The 26,205-nt window shown below is 36.3% G+C and overlaps 1 protein-coding gene across 12 annotated transcripts in view; it reads right to left on the reverse strand.

Moving 5' to 3' along the window:
• The window catches only part of WDR33 (WD repeat domain 33), a 71,676-nt gene that overhangs the window by 24,887 nt on the left and 20,584 nt on the right, over positions 1–26,205 (reverse strand). For 3 of the 12 annotated variants that reach the window (XM_075158033.1, XM_075158024.1, XM_075158027.1), the window contains 4 exons: positions 26,035–26,139; positions 25,317–25,412; positions 24,675–24,826; positions 22,815–22,912 (listed from right to left, as the gene is read on the reverse strand). In XM_075158033.1, coding sequence (XP_075014134.1) covers positions 22,815–22,912; positions 24,675–24,826; positions 25,317–25,412; positions 26,035–26,139 — 451 coding nt within the window. Of the gene's footprint in view, positions 1–2,168; positions 2,765–2,787; positions 4,766–5,361; positions 5,384–7,738; positions 8,558–11,542; positions 11,581–11,622; positions 11,886–17,601; positions 17,717–21,049; positions 22,462–22,814; positions 22,913–24,674; positions 24,827–25,316; positions 25,413–26,034; positions 26,140–26,205 lie in introns of those variants that run through there. The other 9 variants (XR_012674808.1, XM_075158031.1, XM_075158025.1 and 6 more) reach the window with 9 other exon arrangements.

The following is a 26,205-nucleotide window of genomic DNA, read 5'->3' on the forward strand; positions in this document are numbered from 1 at the left end:
TGAAAGCTGTCCTATGAGCTCTTTCACTTCCTATGCTCCACTGCAAGAATGAATACCACAGAAACCTCCTGTCTACAGATACACAGTATGCTTTTTATTTTTAGCATAATGTGGGAGGCTGGTGAATAAGAAATTAAGGGAAAAGCTCCTTTCAGTCTTCAGTGGATTAAGAACAATGCCTCCCACCAGACTTTCAGACCTCTGTCCCACAAACTCAAGTTTTATTTTCCTTTATTTGCTCACAGTCTTTCTCTAGCTCTCTGCCAGTTTATTAAACACGATATCTAGAGAGACTACTAGAGTTTTAATCTACCTACAGGGAATGTCTCGTAGATCATCAGTATTCCTCTCAACCAGCAGCAGAATGGTTTACAAATCCTGCCCCCCCCCCAGTTCTAAGTTCTAATCATACTAAGTTTCCTTCCTGGACAAAAGCTCTTGTAACAGGACAGTTTGTTTTTATCATCTCTGAAATCAGAAGGTTAAAAAAGCCCAATAATCAGTAAACACTAATGAAACAGGTGTGGGTGAACAAATGAGTTTTCCCAAGATTACCCAGAACAAGTAATCAGCCCCCAAAATGTGCTTCCATAAATGAGTTTAGAATTTGTATGTCCCAACTGAACTTACACCACTCAGTGAATAGTTTGAATTCTACAAAATCCTAGAACACTAGCAAAAAAAATTTGAACTTAATGGTAGTCGTGTGCTTGCACAGCTTGCGTAACAGCACATGCATTCCAAAGAATCATGAAAAAAATCTCGTAATATTACATTAAATTACCAGTAATGGCATGGAGTGATCTGAATTCTTTACGTCTGTTGAAATTCAATGACAATGTCTTCTGTAAAGGTTTATAGTGAGGGGAAGAAATCCAGCTGGGTGCCAGCGTATGTGGGAACTGGGTCATGCAGGGTTCAGTCTTTAACTAATGGGACTACTCACACATTAAACTTAAAAGCAAATGTTTAAATTCTTCAGTGAATTGAAGGTAGAATGCTGAGCAACTTCCAAAGCTGAAATGCATTGCTTTGGACAGAAACAAAAATTACACAACTGAAAATGTCTACTGTTTTAGATTTGTGGTGTCAGGTCTTTTTTTTTTTTAATCATTGAGTATGTTCATGCTAGAGTTCACAAACACTATAGAGATACCTTTCCTTTAGACATACTTGCTTTTTCCTAACTCCTGAATTTTGAGCATTATCACTACCTACACCCAATCAGGTTATTTCCTGTATATGTTGCAAAACAAGTTTGACAGCAGGTTGTGCAACAGCACAGTAAGGGGACCAGCATCTGTAACATGTGAAGAGCTGTTTAACGTTCTCTTAGAAGTGAGAACTACACGAAAATCAATTAAGTATGCATGTTTCACAATTTCTAATCATAAGACATAGTTAAGTCATATTTAGACTGATCACAGATAATTATCAACAGAAAGTTATTTTAGTATGTAAAAACATTACAAAATTTTCACTAATTTTGCTTAATCAGTGTCCAGATTTTCTAACTTACCGCTACTTTTATGCACTTAATCAAAAAAACCTATGTATAACATTAAGCGCATCTGTCACAGGGAGTTCACCTATGTGACGATGCTTTAAAATGCAGCATAATGCTTAGTGCAATACAGTAGTCATTATTTCTAATTAAGAAGTCATTAATCTTAAACAGCCATCAGGAAGCTCAGAGCTAGCTCAAGAGAAATGACAGGAAAAATAGGGCAGAAAGTGTAAAAGGGGAAGATACAGCACATTAAAACTGTCCAACACCTTCTTATTCAATATATATATGCTAGTGCTTAGCAGTAATGGCAGCTGAATTCAAGGACAAAGGCAGGTTTTCATTACAGTTAGAGTTACATTATTTATGAAAAGCAGACTGGATTCTACTTTGCACTTCGGCACAGTTATCTGTTAAAATTCTCATGGCATATTACTTATAATTCCTTTGCAGGTATTCATCAGAGAATTAAGAGGGCTTTTTTAAATTGCAAAAGGTAGAACATCATCCTTTTTTTTGCTGGTTACATTATCTGTAAAGTAGCTGGGACTAGATGTTCTGTTCAAAAATTAGCCAGCCTACTTTGAAAGCAGCAACACACTTGCTTGTCATTGACAGAAAATATTTATTTACAGTGGTATTTACATTTAATGATATTAAAAATAAATGTTGTACAAGAAACATTAAAAATGAACAGCAATTGTAAGAAAAATTCTCATGCTTCATAACATAAACAGCTGACAGGAGCAAAAAAACCACTCCCTCAGAGAGAAACTGTCCCACAATTTTCTATTGCGTGTTTTCTGGCACCTTCCTTTCAAGTATCTGGTACTAGTCACTGATCTGAAAGAGCTTGCACTGCCTCTAATGAGTGTTTACCGTCTTAAGCCATCAGACAAGGCTGATCTCTCATCTAACGCGGCATGGCAATTACTACATAACGCCATACAGAAAAGGGGAGAGTACAGCCATGTCCAGGAATAGAACAACCGGCGGTCCTTCAAGGGAAGAAAAAGCATGAACTTGAAAGACGAGAAATTCAATGATTTTGTCAATCATTAGTCTGCAGTTCCCATAGATTTGTGGCTTTCTATCTGGGTACAGGATCGGTTTGCTGGGCAGCATGGTTTTTTGTAAAAACAAAACAAAAAATATCCCCGAAAAGTGTAAGCTTTCATGTTAAAATGTTCCCAGTCAAGTCCTCCAAACAGGAACAAAACAAGTGTTTTGGAATCTGCTGATAGTCTGTACCATCAACTTTAAAAAAAAAAAAAGATGAATCTGATTAGAATGCCAAATAATTTGAAGCCTCACAATGACAGTTGATCTCAAAAGTAACTATTTAACTACTGCTTAGTCAGAACATACACTTATATTTTATGAAACGAGAACGAAGTGGGGCATGTGTTAAAAACTGGTGCCTGAAGCTCAGCTTCTAGTAAGAGATGTAATTTTAAGATGTACTGATGATAGAGTAGCTTCAGTGAGGTGTTCTAAACACATACTTAAGAAACTAGTTTTATTCACTAATTATTGAAAATGTTGACTGGTGTGTTCAGTTGCTGCCATCAAGGTGTCAAAACCCCTAGCCTTTCCACCTGCAGACTTCCGTCAAGCCTTTGCCTGTTACACCTGTGTGAAACACCACTAAGCAAAGCCAGACAAAGTTTGATATTTTTACTGAATACTACAATAAGTAATGGAAAGAAGGAATGCCAAAAACACAGCATTGATTTAGACATCTTTTTGAAATAAACTTGAAGCTAAGAAACTTTGGTACATCCTAAAATTCAGCAATGGCAATTTAGTGAAAGGAAGGAAAGGAAGGAAATCAGGGGACACACTGCAGAACTTCCTACCAGCTTGCCTCAAGCTCTGTGCTCTAATTAATTTCCGTCAAGGTTGTAAGCGATAGAGTCTGAATACTTAGTTCCCAACTCAGGGAAGAGAACAAATACTTGCAGAAAAGCGAAGAGTAACCATGATTAATCATTTTCAGTACTTATTTCCTTTAGCATGCTGCTGGATGTTCATTAGTTCTGCTGGCGAGTATGGCCATTGCAAGAGAAAAGCATGGTCCAAATAGCTAGTTTAGCGGTTAATCCAAGTTTCAAACCACTGTCTGGCCACACGAGCAGACATCACTCTCAGCAAGCTGCTAAAACCTAAGAAAAAATTTTGTGGATCCCAGCAAAAGAAGTTACAAGAAGTCTTTTATATAACTTGATATACCCTTACTCCCAAGTGAACCCAGAATCTTTCAATAAAAACACCCAACACAGAAGGACTACCAAGATCTTTCAGTTAACTTGATCTTCCTTCATTGGAAGAAGAGGTTTCAGTGTGTTTTTATGGTTAAGACTACAGGGCAGGATCCTACTATTTTACATCCCGTTGAGAGGGGAGGCAATATCAACTCTCTTCTCTACCAGACAAGTAAATTACTTTGAAAGACAGCCATGTTCATCTGGCCAGTCACAGAACACTTGTCCAGCCAGCTTCTCAATTTAAGGGACAGCAAGGTTGCAGGAAAACCGTTTTCCTTCTTGCCAACCAAAAAAGCCACGTAAGCCACTTTCGATAGCCAGTTTACCAATACAGAACATCCCATAAGTATAAGCCCATTATCATCCCATTAAGTATGAGCCCATTATCATCTTTAAGCAAAGAAATAATGAGTTTAGGTATACAGAAGTTAGGAAAACTATTTTCTTTGGTTTTAGGGCAAATATTGCATAAGCACCTGCTCTCAGTAATAAGTGAACAGCAGCTGGCCCAGGGGTGGGGTGGGGGGACAACAGAGAGATTATCAAACTTTGTATAGACTCTAGGAAAAGATTTATTTGTGTCAGTCAATAATCCAGACAATTAGCAAGTGCGAGAGATCCAAGAAGGGATATGCAGATAGAGGCCATTTAACTTGCCCTTTGCATTTTACAATACCACCAAGATTGAGCAAACTAGGAAGCTGCAGGTCTACTGAAGTAAACTGCTGGCAGAAAGCAGAGCACCTAATACTGGCCTAAGCTACAAAGCACTACTCTTTCTATACAGAGGTGAAGCTGAACAGACAGGAGAATTTTCATCTCAAGCACAGAGGACCAATTTTGAAGCAACTGAAATAGGAAAGGGCTGTAAATTATGAGGACAGAAACACACACAATGAGCAGAGTACCATGAACTAAAACAAAAAAAAACCCAGCATGTAATACCATACGGTGACTTACGAACATGTCTAATCTAGTGATGATCTCGGGGCTAATGAGAAGAAACACAGCAAAATTAAAAAAAAAAATCAGTGCAAAAATGTAATTAAAATACAGGACCAAAACAATGATTTGAATAGTGTTACAGATACATATCAGAGGTAATACCTTCCACTGACATTTCAATCAAGCAGCAAAGAAAAGATGAACTCAGGTGAGAGACAGAAACAAAGAACGTCTTGCTTCAAACTTCTGCACCATCAGTGCTCCTATTCTCTCGTATTTTCCTCTGCTTTCCTGTATCACCACCACCACATCTGTGGACTCAGTCCTCTTTCCTGCCACCTATTAATTTTGAAACTTAAGAAGATCTTTTCCTCTTTCAGATTTAAAGATAATAGTGAAGTCCCTATGTAAGTAGAGGAACCCAAATACTTTGTATTTCTGTTTCAATTCTAAAAATAGGTCCCCTATTAAGCAACTGTTCTGTAGAATGTGGCTGTATAAATATCTATGAAGCTCTCTAAAATACCATGCATCCCCATGTATCATTTTAAATTCCACAAGCACATGAATGGATCGAATAGTAAAGCTCTTCACATGTGATCGAACAGAGTGACAGGGAAAAAGATGATGTTGAAAACTTACCAGGGATTTTGTGCGATAACACCTAACAAAGAAAGGGAGAGATGTCAACAGGAAGAAATGGGATAAATCAATCCAAAGAGTACTTAAATAAATCAGATATATCAAAATCAGGGGGAAAAAAACATGGAGAACACGTAAAAGACGAGATACATGGTTATGAGAAGAAGAGGGCAAAGGGGCCCATCACCAGTTTAAGTGGGGTTCCAAACAAAATGTGTTGGTAACAATTAGTGGAAAATGCTGTTCTCAGATTCATTTACTAACGTCACAAGTAGATGTGAACAAAACAAGTGGTATTGATTTAAAGTGCAGGGAAAAAAAAAACCTGTTTCTTCTTCATGTAAAAAAAATAGCTTGAAACAGGTTTCCTATGACAACATATTAAGGGACTATTCTTTGAAGAATAGAGGATACAAGAATTAAAGAGACCCCACCACACCATATTATGGATGGATTGAATAAGTCTTTGAACCCTGTGTTCTTGAAATGACTACCCATTAGATTTTTTCACTGCTGACTTCAAAGGAATAAAAAAAAATAAATCAGACAAGATACAAATATTGTACTGGCATTTGAATGTGGTGCTTCCCTCTGTGATGCAGTCCATGACTGAATTTGTATTTGAATCTACAGGTACATGTACTCAGTAGCATGTTACAAATTTCCAAAGTAAGCATAAAGGAATGATGCAGAGGTTTGTGTACGTTCTCATGAATTAAGCAGAACTTTCATGGAAAAAAAGTGTTGAACAGGAAAATTTTCTCCCTAGAAGCAGAAAAATATTCAATTCAAATGCCACATCTACACCTGGAGCAAGTAACTCCTGGATGTTATTGCATACCCCTCCATGTTAGCACCAGAAACATTGTCTAATATTTAAAAATGTAAATTTTCCAATTTTCGAATTAAAGAACAGACAGAAACTTTGTTAGTCAAAAACCTTACACTCCCAGGGAGAAAAAAGTTAGTCTGAAATACTTTTTGAACTCTACAATAAACTTTAAAAAAAGCTTTTAAAAAAGTTTATACAAAGTTCTAGAAAATACATAAAACCAAAATTCTAGAAAATACATAAAAAGCCAAATGACATGGACAAAAGAATCCAAGACAGAGAATGTCCATCTATTCGTAAGTGCATGCATAGCAGAAAAAGAGCAATTCAGACCATCTCCTCAGCAAAGCTGAGAAAAAAGAAACTTCTAAATTTTTCTGGAACAATGATCTTGCCTGCAGTATTTTAACTCAGTCTTCTTTGTTACAAGACTAGCACAAAAGCAGTAATATTAATACTAGAGATTTTAATTATTACTATTCTGGAAATAAAAGTTGAAAATATAAACAAATTATTTATGGGACTTCTTTTGTGGGTTTTGGAGCATTTGTTATATGAAAACACCACCACAAAAGATACCTGCTAAACTTCAATCGTGCAAATCATCTGCAGCTGTGTAAAAAATGTAAGCTCAAACCACCAAAAGAAAATGCCAACTAGATAATCAATTTAAAATAAAAGAGAACAAGTGTTTACTGGGCAGATGTGATTCAGAAAGGAGCTCTTTCCTAAGGAATCCTTAGGTTTCTCTCAGTGCTTTCTGTAGCAGCTTTTAAAGTTTTTAATCTTACACACACCAAAAGAAAGGAAATAAAAAATATCTTTCCAGTCTCAAAAATGTCCAAACCAGTCCACATAATAACAATGAACTGGGTCCATATATGAAACTACAGAGATAGGAGACAGAAGCTAAAAAGCAGTGCTTTTGGGAAAATGGCATATGTTCGCAAAATAACAGGAAGAACAAAGTAAGTAGGTTAGGCACATAAATAGTGAGGGGAAAGTCATCATCAGTAAAAGGCTGCTGTCCTGACCCTTCAGTGGAACTGATCTGTGCTCTTCAAATAAAACACCTTTTACAGTGCTGTCTGAGCTGTGTAGAAATAGCTAAGCTGAGGAATAGAAAACTGCAGTATTTATCTTGTAGGAAGTTGGACTTTAGAAATCTCTTAAAAAATAAAATTACTGAAATTGAGTCAGTGACTGTGGGGGAAGTAGTAAAGCCTCCTCTTCACTTGCACAGACAGATCTCCATACATAGTCTCATTCAAATACTAACAGAAGCAGGGACCAAAAAAAGATGACTTTCATGAAAGAAAATGACATCATTTCTATTTCAGAAAAGGCTATGTAAGAGCATGCCATTGCTACTGAAGTAACCCACTGAGGAAACTGAAAAAAACCAAAAATACATTTGTTGGCAAAATGATGCAAGATAACAGTTCTGCCAAATTTACATTTTGATTTTTAATATTTTTAATACAGCAACCCTGTATTGGGGAGCAAAGTACATTTTTAACCTTAAAAAGTTAACAAAAAAAAAGGAAGCTTTAACAGGTATAATCCCATGTCAACAGTTTATTTTCAGTGCAAGTTAAAATACAGTTATTGCTTTAGTACACAGAATACACCTTCATTAGACTAGTCTCTATTTTTGGAATACATATTCCCTTGTGAATTATCTGCTGCTAGAAGATGCAGTTTTACAAGCGTCAACGTGTCATGAACGTGATCAACTGCGACACAAGCACTACATCGGAGAAAAAGGTACAGCAGGCTGAGAATCACCTGCCTTTATGAATAACAGATTCTTCATCTATTGGAGACTGGGCATTAATCATTCGTGCTCCATCAGCGGTATCCTAACCTCCTTAAGATGGCATATCAATGAGGCTGGTTATGCCTTTGTATCAATGCAGCTTTCATAGAAAAGAAAACACTAGGAGTTTTAAGTTCTTTTACATGACGTCTACAGTGAGAGGCAGTATGCATGACAGATACATTCTATGGCAAAGTAAGAGGCAAAACCCATTATTCCTGCTATCAGGAATAGTAAACAAGTAAATTTTACAAAAGTTATAGTAGTTTTTAAATAAAAGCCTGATTTATTTATCTATCATACGGTTTTATGAATTCTGCTACCGAGTCAATGAAGAGAAACCTTTTTTTTTGTGAGGGATAGATTTTCTAGAAGATTAGTGCAATTTACCACCTTTCACTACCAGGTAATTTATTGGAACTAGAATTATCACACAACATCTGGTCAATAGAACATGTTACCTAAATCAGCAGGGTTACCAGTTGCTACCATGCAGATGTCCAGTTCACAGTAACTGGCATCGAAGAGCCATGGACTGTAATAAACTGAAAAATTAAATCACTTTTCACTCCTAAGCTTGAGTCCTCCTTTCTGTGCAAGGATGGCAAAGAGTAGACACGTCAGTAAAAATATTCTGATACTCTTCATGTCTAGTAAATGCAACACCAATTTGTAAGATTTTTAATATGGCACTTCAAATTAAAAGTCAAATCAAATTCTAATTAAATTCCCCAAATTGTTCATTTTCAAATATCACTACTTAACTATGTTTGTTAGATACTTGTGATAATTGCTGCTCTAACAAATCCTTCTAAGTATTTTTCAGGAAAACCTGTCTCATGCCTATTCCTTACTTGCATTTTGACATCTTGCAAAAAAGCTTAAAAACTTATTCAAATACCAACATTCTATTGGAACAGAAGTTATTAATTTGGTCAATAAAATATTTTGCAATGGGTTAGCAAATACTAGAAGTTAGTATTTCTAGTATTTCTGGGATTCTAGTAAATAATTCCTGTGGAATAAAACACTATTGCTTAGAACCTTCTTTGAATTTCAATGAAGTGCCGTGGCTTGCTACATGTTGCAGTGATGATACCTGATAGGACAGAGTTCTGCAGAAACTAATGCAACTTCAACCATTGTGGACAACACAGACAGACTTAATTGCCAGTATTTCCATCCAGACTTACTAGGAACAGACATCCTCATGGTGAAATTGTAGATTGAAACATACATAGTAAGTGCTCTTAGGGAGAAAGACTGTATGTTCCTTGAAGAATTCCATGATGCAGAGGAAAGAAAATGGCAAAGTGGGAGAGAAGCATGCAGCACGTGAAGAAGCCTTTGAGCAAGCAGGATGTTTTTTTCAGACAGGAAGCAGCAGTTATATCTCTACAAAAATGGCCGGCAGGATTGCACCTCCTATTTAAAGCCGCCACCATTCCGGTTTTATAATGTGAACATAGAAATTCTAAAGTTTAATACTAGCATTAAAATTTCTGATTGCATTTTTATAAAAGCCCTGTTTGAAATTGTCAGCAAATGCAACACATACTACAGAAATGACAAATCTATGTAGATGATCAGAATGATAATTTTTTTCTCTATTCCTTTGGTAACAAAGGATATTCTTGATAAGCTGGGAATAGTGTGAAAGAGAGAACCTACCTTTGCCCAAAGACCTGCAGAATACAACTGCACAGTACAAATCAATTCAATGTAATCAAATAATTGTCTGAGTGAATTTAGCTTTTTACGTTCCTAGTCTTAATACCATATGCTTCCTTGCAAGTCTCTGGAGAACAGGGACTTCCAAAAGGACAACGGTGATCCACAGAAATCCATATTCGTCAACATTATCGATATTCCTAATCACTAGATTTAGCAAACTAGTGAACAGAATAATGATTTTGAGAATATATGTATTGCCAAAGAGAAAACACCTTATACATTCATTTTAAGTAGGTGGAGTTCCTGCTAGGGAAGCAACAAAGAGTTGTTGCTGTTTGAGGATTTAAGAGTATAAAGCTAGACCTGTAGGGAAAAGACATCTTGTTATCCAGCTGCATCAGCTGACCTAAAATAAGCAAGTGTCTGTGTCCTTAAGACAGGTTGGTGTGGCTTTTTTTTAAACAAACCAACCAACCAACAAAACTCAACCCTTTTTTCTAAGTGTATCAGCTGGTCTAATTAAAAACATTATTTCTGCCTACAAATTATGCATGGATAAGAAAGAGCAGAAGGCAGATGTAAAGAAAAGGCAGGATTCTTCTTGACCAGGCACAAACAGCAAGCAGTAACACACTGCACCATATCAAGCTGCAGACCTAGTCAACCTTTAGAAAATAGAGACATCTTGCTAAAAATTTTTAGATCTTGAACTGTGCTATATACCAGTATGCTTGATAGCTGTCCAGGTAGTATTTTCCGTGTGCAACTGTTCCTGCTACTGATTAATCACAATTCAGAAGGGGGAATTTTGTCTACAGATTTTGAAATGTGGTGTTATTCCTTTCTAAACTCATCTGTAGTAGAAACACCAGAACAAATCTGGCTTGGACTTTTTAAGTGCTTGAAAAGTAGCATGTTTCAAGACAAAGCAACTTCTAATCTTCTTTTTTTTTTTTTTTTAAGATAATTGCAGCCTCAAAATTATCTTTAATATTGTGCAGTCTTCTGTTAATACGCTTAAACTTGAAAATTAATTAAATAATTTGGTTTTAGAAATAAAGATCAGTCAAGACCTGGTATAGGTGTGGGCATGAACAATGAAATACACTATGTAGACCAGCTTTTGCTTGAAAGAAAAAAACAATTTCTCTAACACCCATTTCATCTAGACATAAAAGCTGATGTTTGCGAACACACCAGGTCTACTTAGGCTCCTCTGGAGAACTTCAAAACATGATCTAAAGAAATGCACCTTCAAGAATAGTAACGACAAAGCAGATGGACAAAACTAGGCTGCTTCAGTTTAGGGAGTAAAGCAGTTACCTAAATTACTTTTTTCTTTTACAGCAAACATTTTCAATCTATTTTAATTGTGCATGTGGTTTAGAGCTTTACAACACTGCCTGCACAATCTGTTTAGGACTGCATAATTTTGAAACAAACAAGAAAGCAGCAAACTAATATTAAGTCCATAAAATATTCCACTGGGTACCATTATAAAGGCTGTATACTTACAGAGACTGACTGAAATTACATATGCATATAACAATTATATATAACAACATGTATATATATTATAACAATATATATACATGTATCTATAGATCTCTTTTTACCTCACTGCTACTACATAATCAGAAGCAGCTTTGAAGATGCTGACAGCATGCTATCACACCTTCGTCTTAATTACAACAAATTTTCATTGCTTGTAGGTGGACTCTAAGCAATACTTAAACTTCAGTAATGATTAAGTTGAACAAACTATTAATCACTATGGAATGACCAAACATTTATCATTTCTGGAAAAATTTCCCCTAAACACTGAGAAATCTTTCCAATCCAAATAGCTAGTGTGCATTTCCTCAGGCATGTTAAAAGCTGGAAGAAAAACAAACTAAAAAAAAAAAAAAAAAAGAATTTTTGACACAGTCTTTTGAAGGTCAGTTCCTTATGTCACATATGGTGGTGTACAGCTGAAGGTAACTAAAAATTAAATCACTAGGATTTTTTGTTCCTTTGTTTCCCCTTTGGCAAAACAGGGGAATTCAGTATCGTAAGATCAAGGGTAAGTCAGATTGGAAGGAACCTCAGAAGTTTCTTATTCAACCTCCTGCTCAAAGCTATTGGGTCAGACCAGGTTGCTCATGGGTTTATCCAGTTTTATTTTGAAAACCTCCAAGGACAGAGACTGTACAATACCTAAAATTATGCAAAACTCACACACACACACACAAAAAAAAAAGAAAATGAGACCCTCCATCTCCCCAGTAAAAATGTCATTTTAAATGTGTTTTTCCACTGGACTAGAGAAGGAGATAAACTAAAATATTTTCTTTTTTTAGAACTTTTAACTTTACTATAATACTTATTTTCCTAATGGCAACGTACCTTGAACATCAAATGAGTTTGAACTCAAACTTCTGGGGATTCCCATTAGACTTGTACTTAAGTGGGAAATTACTTACCTGTGAATACTATTTTTACATCAATTTGTGCTATGTATCTCCAAATATTAAAGAATCATGAAAATTCTCTTTTCAAAGGAGACTAGGAAAATGTTTTACTTTGATCTGAAACTCTAAGCCCCATCTCAGGACAAGTTTCTCCCATGGAAGGTTTTGAGGGGGGCGGGGGAAATCAGCTCTTCATTGAATTGAAAGAAGATACTCGTATTTTTTTAATCTTTAAGTGTACTGATCATTTATAAAGCCAGGAGGAACCTCAACTTTTGATGAAAAATAGTTCTCAATGAGCATGTTAAGCCTTGTGTTAAGCAAGGAAAAATGCTGAAGTCTTGCTATGCAAATTCTCAATCTGAGGACAGTACATACTTATCAGAGCTACTTCTTCCTTAACACACACAGAAAAATAAAGCAGAATAGGATCATCTTGAAGAAGAGAGAAAGAAGTCAGCTATAAAGAGAAGTTCAATTGTAGAAGTATTGTATAAATATTTAGACTTGATTTTCCCTAATGTATAATAATAGTAATAATAGACTGGATTCTGAGCTACATTTTTTCATCAATTCATCCTACTCTTTCTTTGAGGGCTAGAATAGCTACAGTTAAGCTCCTAATTTATCAGGTGTTATGACTTTTTTTAGAGGAAAGTTTTTTAAAGTGATGGAAGTTTAAAAAGTAAGGTTTTAATATAACATTTAAAATATTTTCATGCTCCATCATTCTAAATAAAAAGGCAAAGAAAAAAGCTATTGCAGCACATACGGTAGAAAATATGCATCTGCCAGCACACACTAGAAAGCTGGGTTTGCTTTTTACTAAAAGATACTGGTTTTCCCAATTTTAAGCAGCCAAGGGAACACATTCCTCAGCTTTTTTGAATGGAAATTTTAAGTTTACTCTCTGAGATCTTGGGGACCTGGTGGAAGCACCTATTCCAGTCCTGTTATAATTAACTTCCAGTTTCTCATGTCAGGCTCATATTTAAATAGCCATGATAAGTTCCCCTCAAAAGCTTATTTTGGTGAGCAAAAAGGTACAACACAATTTCTATTAAAGGTCAAAACCAGTTAAAGGTAACTTTCTGTCTTCAAAGACAATATACGCAAGATACCTGCAGTCGTTGCCTTGTCTACACCAGAAAATTATACTGAAATGACACAACCACTTATTTATGTGGCTGTAGTTATACCTGGAATAGCTCTACCTACTACCTATCTTTATTGGAGCAAAATCAATTTATACACCATATGACAAATATTAATAAAATACTGCATTTTAAAAAAAAGATTTGTAACTAACCCATGCTTTAAATTGAACACAAGCCAGAACTTGATGGATTGTGTAATGAATCAAAATAACGTCTTGCAGAACTAGAAGTATCAGATGCTTCCACTAAGATAATAATTACAAATAGTAATCCAAACTGTCTGGGATGGAAGAAATGTTAAACTTAGTCTGTGAAACTTTTTATAAGATAAACATATTTTGAAAAGTTGTAGTTTTGTCCTATATAGCCGTACTTCTGATGCTTACAGCTGTGCTTCTTTGAAGCACACACTTAACAGCCCTATCATTTTTTTAGTTAAAAAAAAAAACAAAACCTGTAAAAATCCTTCCCTCTATAAAACACAAATTTATAAAACTTCCAAGACAGTTACTTTATCTGCAATACATACATATACTTTCAGCAGTAAAAATCAAAATGTCTTCCCTTGGAAAGTGTTTTGTTTTCAACAAAAAGCCTTTATCTGTAAATAGCAAAATTAAATGACAGTTTGTATTTTCACTGTGAAATGAATCTCAGTCACTTGGAAAGTTCTGGCATTGTACTTTGAAAATTAATGTTTATTACATGTTTGCACGCTTAATCTAATCAACCACTTTTTGCAGAAGCATGCAGCATGTATGTGCCTCAATCATATTCTCAACTGAAACAATCTAAAGCTAGCCTTAGGTCTGAAGAGCAACTATTAGATATTTCAGTTTTAGAGCTGTTAAATTGACAAAATTGGGAAAAAAAAAAAATCCACATTGCTTCTTAGGGACTAATAAAAACCGTAAGGAGTTTCAATCAACCGGTAGAGACGGCTTTCTCCTAGTTACAGTAGGAATGCTAGTATCATTCGCTCACTAAAATAGCACTCCATATTCATCTTCCAAATGAATACAGAACGTGTTCCTAACTCTACTCAAACTCATCAACTTGAGTCTCTAAAAGTCACGACAGAGAACATAAAATTTAAAAGAGATTGGGGAAAAAAAAGGTGTATGTATATGGATACTATTATTACACATTTCCACACACACACACTATAGTATATATACACAGACTCTTGGTACATTATATACTGTCCATTTGTGTCTGAGTGTGTCATTCAGCCATAAAAACCCAGCCTCTTCTCTGGCTGTTCCGGCAATGCCAGGAGCATAACTCCTGTTAGTTTCCACCACCTCCTTGCTCACACTGTCACTATCTTTTCTCAATTATTACACCAGCTATTGTTTTATTAAGTTTTTTCCATACTGACACAGCCTCCACACTTTCCTCCCATTTGCTATCCTTCTCATTGCCAGCCACCTTTCACCCAATTTTTTTCAGGATTTTTATTTATCCCTTTCTCCTGGTCTGCTAAACAATCCCATTTCAGCACATTCCCCAGTTTCTCTTTTGACTCTCTGTTTTCCTACGAACGCAACGTGTGATGAGCAGGACTAGCTCTCTCATGAGAACGTAAGGCCAGGCAGGTAAGGAAGAGAGAAGAAAATACCACCGTATTTTAGGGAAAACATTTGCAAGCTATCTCCCCATCTCCCAGTGCCTGGCTGTCCATATGAACGTGTAATCTTAAGTATGAGAACTGCAATGTTATTCACATGATAAAACTTGATGCAAAGTGTCTCACTACTAAAGCCAGAATATCACTCAGAGCTAAATGTACTATAATAGGAAATAATTTGAGTATGCAGAATTTAAACGATGCAAAAGAAAATATCAAATGCTTTGCGAAGTCTATGCTTACCTAGATGCACAAAAGCTTTTACTACAGTAAATGCAGGATATGAAAAGAGAAAAGAAAAAAAAAGTGGTCTGTTTAATCCACACACAAAAGAAAGGTGGAGTCAAGAAGCCTGCAAGGAAAGTTTCTAAGGACTGACATGGATTATTTTCACCAGGGAACTGTGGGTTTTGGTTTTTGAAGACTTCTACCATTTATTCTAAAATAGCATATTTCTGTAGTTACAGTGTAGTAGAAAATGATGTGTCAGACAGAAGTGCCCAATTCCGAGTATTTATCCACATAAGATTTTCTCAGAGAAGATGAGATACTAACATAACTTGCGTAAGACTATCTCCAGATGATTCTTCTTCTGTTGAGAACCCTTGACATGACAAATACTGGTGAGTAGATACCAGGAAGCCACCATCCTTAATGCATACAACCTGCATCCTTTTCAACAATTACACTTGCACTGAGAAAGGAAGACTGGTGTCATCAGTATTTAAATGCCTCTGCAGTTCAGGATTTTCTCCATCAGTATCAACGTAATCCACTTAAAATTCTGTTCTTCCTTCTCAAGAACAACGAGCAGGGCTCGAGGACAAAACTCACTGCTGCATCAATGGTTTTCACTGTAGGTGAAATTCTGACCACTATGCAGAGTATCATGCCACATTATGTTTACTTCTATATGTAGTCACAACAGATGACAGTACAGTTCTCAGCACTGAAGTATTTATACTAACTTTATACTAACAAACCATAAAAAAGGTTTCGCCTAGTTTAGTATTTATCTACCCCTTGCAATTATCAAACACACAAAAGGAAGCAGATGCAAGAAGTCTTAATGATGCAATCATAAAAACTTCTTACAGAAGTATCAGCAGCACTAAGAGTTGGCTGTCCTGTGAAACACAAGGGTTTCTCAATATTCCCCCAAGCTTACCAAAATATATTTATTACAAGTATTAATCTTCTTAGTGTAAAATTTGCCCTTGCACTCAACATGAGAGATTATATAACTTTCAGCTTCAGGAGAATTTTGAGAGAGGAAAAGAGACTTCAAAATTGAATCTGAAATAATCTCATTCTCACACAGAACCTCTTAATTCTTGTCTCATGAAAAGCGTTGACAGAAGTGTCCAGTATAACTTCTTTTATAGCATGGTGCTATGGTTCATCTCTCATGATCTCTTTCATTCATTCTTTGAGAATTCTATATATTCTTAGTTATTAACTTTTCAGGATTTTTAAAACACTAGATTCTAGATGAGAATCAGAATCTAAGACTTAGTATGTTGTACTTCAACGTTACTCAGAACTGAACTGCAATATAAACGAATACTTTTAGGCATATCAGATGCAACCAGCTCCAAAAGCAGTCTTCAATACCCTCTAATTCTCCTGGCATTGTTTTAGGGAGCAGAGCAAAGGCATCATGACGCTACCTCCTAATCACCACCTTTTAATCCACAGAAACCAAGGACCTCAAGTATAGATCAAAATAAAATTTTTGTCCAATCCAGAACACTTCACAAATAGAAACCTGATATAAGTCAACATAGCAGGAAGTTTCTTTCTCAACTCTCAGATGGATTTTTACATTTAACACAAATAGAGTTGGATATTTTAACAAGTCTACGTCTAATAAAGTTTCCTATACAGAGAAAACCAAGACGTTGTAGCTTTGAAAGTCATATTCAGGAATAAAACTGCCTTTTTAGATGACACCTGAACATTAGTAGCCTCAAGCAAGCAGAGACTGGATTCTTCCCATCTAGTGTAGGTTATACCCACCACCCTAGCAAGCAAGAGTGACTGAGGTTATCTATGAACTCAGGAGGGTGTATATGTTTTCACACTCCAAGTCCTTGGTGTTACTAACTCTGGAAAAAGTGTATAGAAAGATACTAGGAAAATATATTTTGCATGATAACTTCCATTTATGAAGCTGGAAATTGTTTATATTATTTCTAATTCTTAATCTCACAAAGGCAACAGAGGGGTTTCCTAATGAGATGAAAAAGTGAACGAGACTGTGTAAAGAGACCGCTCTGCACGCAACCAGGGCTGGCACAACGCATATGGCAGAACAAAAGGGCTCCTGCATCGCTGATTGTGCAAGTGATCTGAACTGTTCGTGAAGAAAAAAGCCCCTCACAGGTTCACTATTATCATCCCAGTGAGCGAACTCCCTAACATTTCTAGTGTCTAAAACACATAAAAGTTTGATGCACAGCCATTCAGAGTGCAACTGTACATCAAAAGACTTAGCTGCAACTTATCCCTCTCCCTCATCCCAAACTTCGCTTTGGCAACGAAGATTGACGAAGATCAGAGACCTGCAACATAAGCTGCCGTACTAAAATCTACCAACAAAGATACTTAACTAATTCAATACTAGCATTTCAAAACAGCTTATCTTTTTTAAGTTCAAAAATTCAAGGACTTGCCTTCTCTAGATTGATATGGTTGGTGCCAATATCAGCCAGGTCTCATCTCATCTTGGGCTTTTGTTCTGAGGAAAAATCCTTCTAATATTCATTCACGTAGGGATGCATCAGTAGACTAAAAGACATATCAAATATACCTGAAATCCTAACAGCACAAAGAAGCAAGCCCCCACAAAAAACTGAAGGTTTAAACGCTGTGTCTCATTACAAGAAACACAGTATCAACATACATGCACTTCTTGAATTTGCTGGGTTTTCTCTCCCTACTGAGACAAGGAAAACAACAGAAAAACCTCACATAAAGGGAAGAAAGATGGAAACAGCAACATCAGGATTTTTTTTTCTTTTAAATTATCCAATGTAGAGTTCAATTACATTCTAGGAAAAGGTAACAGTTTTAGAAGCTACCTGCTTCAAAGGCTACGAGCTAGCTACTAAGGTTTAAAAGTGAAGGACCAAACTGAAGATGTAGTTCCGGTTAGTTCTGGTTCTCAGGTTCCTTCTAACTACGGAACACACCACCTCTGAATTTAAGTACAGGATTTGCTATTTGACTGGGAAAACGGATGTCAAAAACTTCAAAGAGATCCTTCGCTTTCAGGCAGAAAGTGCAGAGTATACAAACCATACAATAGATTTAAACAACTAAAGACACTTCATGGTATTTTATTTGCTAATGAAAATCCAGAAACGGAATAGAAGGAAGGAAGGAAGGAAGGAAGGAAGAAAAAATCCTCCAGTTGTTTCAGTACGACTAGCTGTGGAGGTACTTTTTCAGAACTTGTAAGCAGATGAAAAATAAGTTTACCGTGATTGCTGTGACTTCTGCATGCATGCACACACATACATGTTATTGTGTAGGTGATGAGTTTTTGCACTGGTGTTATGCCTGAACAGGAAATTCCAGGCAGAACAATGTTATTACAGACAGGCAAAAGACTTTCCTTAGAGTAAATCATGTACTAGTAAGAAATTACACGTTTTTACAAATCGCAAATTTTAAATCCAGACAGAATGTAAAGGAATCATGATTGCTTTTAATTGTTCAAGTCAGGATAAGAAAAATCTTTTGCCAAATCTACCATGTTGGCTGGAAGATCATTTAATGTATTACTCTATTTTACAGCCAGAAAATAGAAAAACTTATCTACAAAGTATCTTCTCAAAGCCTGGGTTACCATCCTTCAGAGAGCCGGGTAGAGTCGTCCTCCCCAAAAGACCTATTTAAGCCAGGCAACTTTTGAAATCCTGGGAACACATAGCTCATCCAGACTTCTGAATGAAAGCCTTAGAGTCCTCCCAAGCACACATTTCTACTGGATTTTGTGTGTGACTGTGAAAGGAAGGAGAAGGAAGGACAGTGGAACTGACAACACTGAAATGTGTTGGTAGCCTCCTAACCCATGATTTCATGCTGGGAATAATTAAGGAATCGTGTTTACTAATGATCTACCCAAAATGTTCTCAGGGATACATTAGCACAGACCCAATACCCAAAGATTCACAGCCACCAGTCAAATCATCGATAACATTATTTCTCAATAGAAATAGAAGGACAGCAAGCTTTTACTGCATATATTTTTTCACTAGATGTAATTAGCATTATTAAAAATCATCAATGTGTACATTCTTATAGAAATGGGGACTGTTTACATGAGTCCTGGCATTAACTTCACTGCAACTTTTTAGACTAAAGACCTGATAGTGTTTTGTTATAAATGCCATTATTGGAAATGCCTTTCTGAGTAACAGATTATTGATATGAAAACAACATATTGCTATACTATAGACTGTTTTCCATGTCTTAATATTTTAACAAAAACATTTTTATTTTAACATCAGTTCAATTCCTACCAGCATATTTTAGCAAGTGCACCAAACTTGTTACCATCATCAAGATGGTAACATGACAGAAATTAACGTAGGCAAAAACTACCAGTGCAGAATTAGGAGTACAGCACCTTTACTTCAAGAGAAGAGACAGACAGTAATTGCGCTGAAGGGAAGCAAGCAGGTAAGTGACTATGACAATGCCATTTCCCCCACCTTCAAATTCTTCCAAGATAATTCACTTGAAGATGAATTACTTAAAGATGGCTCCCCGAGAAATGGAAGATTTTAATCCTATTTATTTCTTTACAATATTAAAAAGGAGCCTGATAAATTTGCACATACTTCTAACAAAATGCCCAAACTCCACCTACTATGCCCTGGAAAGCTACGATGATAGAAACAGCAGCAAAGTAACATAAATTAGTGAAAAGCTGGGCAGCAAGGTGACTCTAAGCCAGATTAAATAAAAAAGATCCAGAACTTCTGGCATTATGTATGAAGAACAAAACAGTGTGTCCTGTTTATTTTGATTTTGACAAATTAAAAGGAAGCTGGACATATTTAATAAGTGTTTCTCATGCAGCCCATGTATTTACGGCTTTAACTACTGAAAAAATTGTGTAGCCTACTGTAGACAGCTGAAAGAACTCCAGCAAAACCTTAAGAAGTCGTCCTATGTAATTTACCACTTCCAATTTCTTTTTCCAATCCTCTTTGGAAGGTAAGACTAGAGTTGTTCCTTCAGACCAGTTTCAAGTAAAGGGAACCATTTCATCAAATAATAGAAATAAATTACATTAGTTCATTCCAGTGCAAACAGAAGTATCTGTAACAAGTGTATAGAATGTTGTCCTTTCTGTATCAGCAAAGCTTATCTCAGTACCTTTAATGCTCTTTATACAATTGCTTTAAAAGCATTCCTTAGCATTAAAGTCCTCAAGTCTGTTTTTTAGAATATGTTCCTTAATTTGTTACTAAAAAATCAGTAGGAATAATGATATATTGATAATATATCCCTGTGAGTGATAATCTTCTGTATGAACACATCTGATTGTAAATTGATAGTTTCATTTGATTTTTATAATAAAAATCAGGTGTGATAACCTGAAGAATACCTTAAGACACTAAGTGAAGCTTTGGATCCAAACTACACTGTAGAATTCCTTCAACTTCACAGCATCAATATTAATCAGAATAGCTGAAGCATGGTTTGTGAAAGTAGGAAATAAAAAACACTCCTTAGCATGGTATTTGATCTAAACACTTTTTGTATGTAAAGAAATATATTTTTAGCGAAGTGCCACCAGAATTTTAATTTACAGACCACTAACTTTGGAATGGCAGTGGCATGAGTGTTCACACATTCTGAAGGCTGTACTAAGCAAAGATTTACAGGTCACACTCCTAAATATGTTAAAGCAGAATGCATGTGGAGAAGCAAAAAGCTGAAGATCAGCTTCCTAATGCCATAAGCTCTAAACTCCAAATAACAAAATGAAAGCTTCTATTTTCCACCAAGAAAGCTACTTAAGTGTTACCCATACAGCTCTTTCAAATATGTCTTCTGATCATATTTAACAACAGTGTTAGGGAACAAAACCAAATCAAACTTGCATGTTTTGCAGAAACATCCTCCCACCCCCAACACTTGGGGTTTTTGGTATTATTTTTGTTTTGCTGTGGGGGATTTTTTGGTAGTGGTGTTTGGTTTTTTGTTTTGTTTTGGGTTGTTTGGGGTTTTTTTTTTCCCCTTATCTGACAGTAGAAACAAGGAATAATCTGCCCTGTCCAATTTTATCCAGAGATGTAAAGTTTTCAAAGTATTTCCAACTTACATAAAAGATGAAGTGTATTGTGGGTACATCATATAAGTAGAAGCAAAAATTGTTCTTTATAGAGCTATTTTGCAAACTAAAAAGTGTATATTGAGATGTATAAACTCTAAGAAATTAAAGCATAATTCTATTTGGGATAGTCATAATCACAATGTTCAAGTTTGCAAGGTAACAGCAGGAAATGTAATGCAAGTTCTGTTCTTTATGGCCTAAATTAAATGCTTTACTCCTACTTTGTGCAGAACGTTAAAAAAATGTAGAAGAATCAAAGGGATTTTTATAATCTTGACAACTCTGCATGGAGGCAATCCCCATTTCCTCCACATGGTTTAAATAAGTAGTTAGTACAAACCTGCAGGAGGGTATAGAATGTATTTAGTGCAGAATGATTTCTTTTGTAAAGCATCAAGCAAAACAGTCCCAAATCTGTTTGGGTCCTTCCAGAATAACAGGTGTAAATGATATAGCCTAGAAATTTGCTTGCCAGCTCCTGTACAGAACACATCTACCGTAATGTCTATGTACAGATTCTGTTAAAATATCATCATTGCAAGAACACTGGAGCCCAATGTCTTTTCAAAGTAGTGATGTTTAAAAGTAATGCATTAGTAAAACAAGAAGAGAGCTTAAGAGTCAAGAGAAACAGGGAGAGCTCTACTTCATAAAATACATAATGCAGGTCCAAGTTGGAAGCATGATTTTAAAAAAGAAAAATCCTTAGTTTAGGAAAGCACTGAACAAGCTCACACACCTAAAACCGGAATTCCACGTTTTTATTGCATACCTTCTTTGCAGTTTATCTGCATGCCTACAACCCCCAATCTCAAGGCAGTCTTTAATACATTCTATTAAATTATGTACCTTTGACATCTTCTGCAAGAAAGGAATAGTTGCCAGAAGCTATTGTTATTGCTCAGTAAGATTGCAATAAGAGAAAGAGAAAGCTCAACAAGGCCAGTGGAAAGGCACCAGAAGTCAGCACATAGAGATGGTGGACAGAAAACTATTGAACTGAAGCTAGGATTATTTGCATGTGCTATGCATGATGAGATCACCATTTACTTGTTTTCTCTACCTAAATGCTCTCCTCCTCTTAAGGACTGAGAAAAAGTAACTACCTTGCCTCTGAAGAGACCAGAATGGAAGGCACTCCCATGAAAAGAATGGAATCCTCTGCATGAAGATGCGTGATCTGAAGTAAAAGTGTTCACGAAGATTAAGCTTTGGAGAAAGATAAATCTATTCCTGATCCAGAAACAGCTGTTCCTACCAACATTAGGAGTAGAAAAAATGTCCTTATATCCACCTCCATTGTTTAAAGCTTAAGTGGACAGTAAACAGAGTAACGCCATTGTGAACTGCAGCCTATCTGAATATTATAAGGCACCTATAGCAGCAGCCAAACAAAAACTTGTTTGGAGGATTTAAGACAGGGATGTAATACAAAAATGTAGACAAGCTGATACTTCTGTATTGTGAACACCTAGTTAAAAAAAGGCTTTCCCCCTCCTGAAATACCCCAATCAGTACTTTTGGTACACATACCTCGAAGAATTCTCTCCTCATGGCAACGTAGAAAGTCCCAGATTCTAACAGTGCCGTCGTCAGAGCATGTAGCAAATTTATTATCCGTGGGTGAGAAACTGTTACATGAAGACACACAGCAGGGGAAAGAAGTCAGCATTTAACAGATTATCTATGCTTCTCAGACAGGGCAAAATTATACTGTAATGTGTTATAGACTGAAGGATGCATTTGAACATAGGGACTTTTAAGTGAATACAGTGCCTGCCAAATGACACTTCATCACAAGACATGAATTTAGCATAGGATTACTATTGCATTGCAGTCCCCTGTCAAATGAGGAAAAAATCCGGAATTTATTCTTAGCACCTTCCTACCTATGACTGCACACGGTAGCGCCTTCTCTGCAGGATGAGAAGCAACACCAATATGATTTGGTAACTGTCACCTTAGACTTTCATGTTTGGTAATACCATAAGAAAGTGACACTGTGTAGAAGCACAGGAGAACAGTTCTTAGGAAAAAACTCCTCTTCAGCCACAGGTGCTTTGCAGCAGAGAAGCAAAAATAAGGGAAAGCTGGTCACAGGAAAATGCTAGTTGGATTAACTGTTGAAAAAATTGTATATATATCAAGTGTACCACTTATTGTAAAAGTAATTTGGAAAAAATCCCTCTTATTACACCCCATCAACACCATGAAAAGAATCCTACAGACACAGAAGAAGCTTCCAGATGGAGCAGCCAGTATCGCTTGATGAAAGTCACTGGAAAAGCAAGGAGTTATTTAGCCGTGTGATTAGGGCCAGAACATCTCCAGCAACTGACAGGCACTCACTTCCTTTCTGGTGCAGTGAAAGACCATGAGGGAGCCCTCGTGAAATCCTAGATCTTTATGATCAGGAAAGGGCTTAAAATAGTAGAGAAATTCAGTGTATGGCCATGACAGTCATCAGTAACTGAATCCAATGTAAGCACTTCTCATAACCAAACTCTGGTAGAAAATGCTGCACCCTATCAAAGAAAAATGGTGACTTTAGTGGAAAGTGGTTTTGTGGCAGTGAACCTTTATCACCAAGGGCCAGCACCTGAACCCGAAGAAACACTGCTTTAGCTTCATTTTGGATCTGCAGCTTCTCTTCAAGCTTACTTTAAAAACATTTCCATATCTTACTAAAGATTATGTGCAGGTTTGCTTTAGAAACATCCTTCATTTACATCTTACTGATAGTATCACTTTAGATTCCATTTTTTATATAAATAGACATTTGCACAACTGAGGCATCAACACTGAACCAAGAGAATATCCTACAGTCTTCTTTTCAATGGCTTGCTTACAGTTTCAAGCTTGAAGAACCCATAACATTAGACTTCTGTATGTGGCAGTCTGCGTGGGTATTTAGTATTACTGGAAGTCTTGGCTTCACCAAGCCAAGCAGTTCTTCACTTTATTTAATGTTTTATTATTTTGTGAGAACTATGCAGGTGTTTTATTTCTGAAGGCTTTATATTTTATTCAGTTAGATTATTAAAGACTGAATTCTTTATTTGGAATGAAATTGTTGTCTTACACAGTGCGTATAAAAAGGAATAACTGATACACATTGTCACCATATAAAAATGAAAAGAATACCAGTGCAAAATGCGGCAGACAAATACATCTCTAACATATTGCAGAGGCGGATACTGGGACAATACTAATTCAGAAAGGTGCCAGCAAAACGGTGAGAATGTGGAAACAAAAGAAAATATTGTGTTTATGTGGTGCAGGAAGTTTCCCAGAATCTGACAGAACCCATGCATTTCTGCACCCAGAATACACTTAGAGAACAGTCTAATCATGGCAATAGGTACTACAGAAAATGGTATATTGTGTATAAACCTGGCCTCTCTAATCGCCTCCTTATGTGCCTGGAACATCTTGACGTTGTTCATGTTGGACTGCCAGTATTTCACATATCCCCCGTGGTCTGCTGTCAGCATCCACATATCATTGTGTGACCAAGTCATAGCCCTTACAGGGCTGTCGTGAGCCTGTAAATTCAGAAACAAAATTTCTAGCAAACATGTTCAAATACTGTCCGACCCACACAAACACAAAAGTTAGTAAAGTTCCTACTTAACAGCTGCAACAAAGAAACGAAAGCAATGATGATCTAGTTGGATTCAAGATGTTATTGTGGAAAAAAAATTACCCTTACTTTGTATACAATGGTCTTCTAAATAATAAATGAAGAGTATTTGCATTTTGTTTCCAAAATGTTTCTTTATTATTACAAATACTCATAGTATGTTCTTGAGAACAGTTAGTATAACATATGGAGAAAGAATGAGAAGCATTAAATGAATTGCCTATAGCCACAGTCTGACACAGGGTCAGAGCAGAATAAAAAATAAAAGACCTCTAAGGCTCCCATTACCACACTCAGACCACAGACCCATGATGAGCAGGATGAAGATGTGTTCCTAAAACATGCTCTGAAACCTCAAGGAAATACACAGAAATCTTGATAGATGAATTTACCTGCAATATCGTTTCAAAATTGAAAGTCAGTCCATTCCATAAAGTGAACTCTCCACTAGATGCACCAGTGACCAAGCGTCTCCCCTCAGGAGTCCACTGCAAAAGAAAAATTTAACTAAACTGTGCAAATATAACATTCAAATATATCATAAACTTCTTGCAGGGAATCTGCAGAACTGAAATTTACTACATGACCTTCTAGAGGATGCAAGATAGACAAAAATGCAGAACTGTGCCAGAGGGCTTTTGACTTTTGTAACAACAGGACAAAGCCCACTGTAAAAGCAGCGAGAAAAATCTAGTCGTAGAGAAGAAACACCTTATTGGCACCAGTACATTTCTAGCACACAATATCCACACTAAACAATACTGACATCACAGAAAAGTTGTTAGAAGATGCTACAAGAGTCAAACAGCACAGAGACCGAATTGCCTGGTTTTCTGTGAGTCAAGATATATTAGCCCCCCAAAATGAGGGGGGGGTGTGGGAAGTGCATCTCAAACTCCAAGAGCAAGAATTATTTTGTACTCAGATCTTACCATTTGATTTCCTAAAAACCTCCACAGAAAGACTAGACACAGAAGTAGTCCATATATTCCACATGCTAGTCTTATTTGGAAATGCTTTAACTGTTACATGGTTTCTTTCTTCAGTTAAGAATATCATTCTAATTTAAATTAAGACAATAAAACTAAGTAAATCCAATGCTATACTCACCCTGACAACAAACACTGGGCATTTTACTTTATTAGTAGATGTCCGAACAAATTTTGTGGTTACAGCATTCATAGGGTTGTTCAGCATTCCTATAGGAGGGACCAACTATGAGAAAAGAAACACAAGATTTAGTAATGACATTTCTAACCAGAAACTGCAAGAAAAGCATAC

This window comes from Calonectris borealis, chromosome 9 (genome assembly GCF_964195595.1).
Source record: "Calonectris borealis chromosome 9, bCalBor7.hap1.2, whole genome shotgun sequence".
Lineage (NCBI taxonomy): Eukaryota > Metazoa > Chordata > Aves > Procellariiformes > Procellariidae > Calonectris > Calonectris borealis.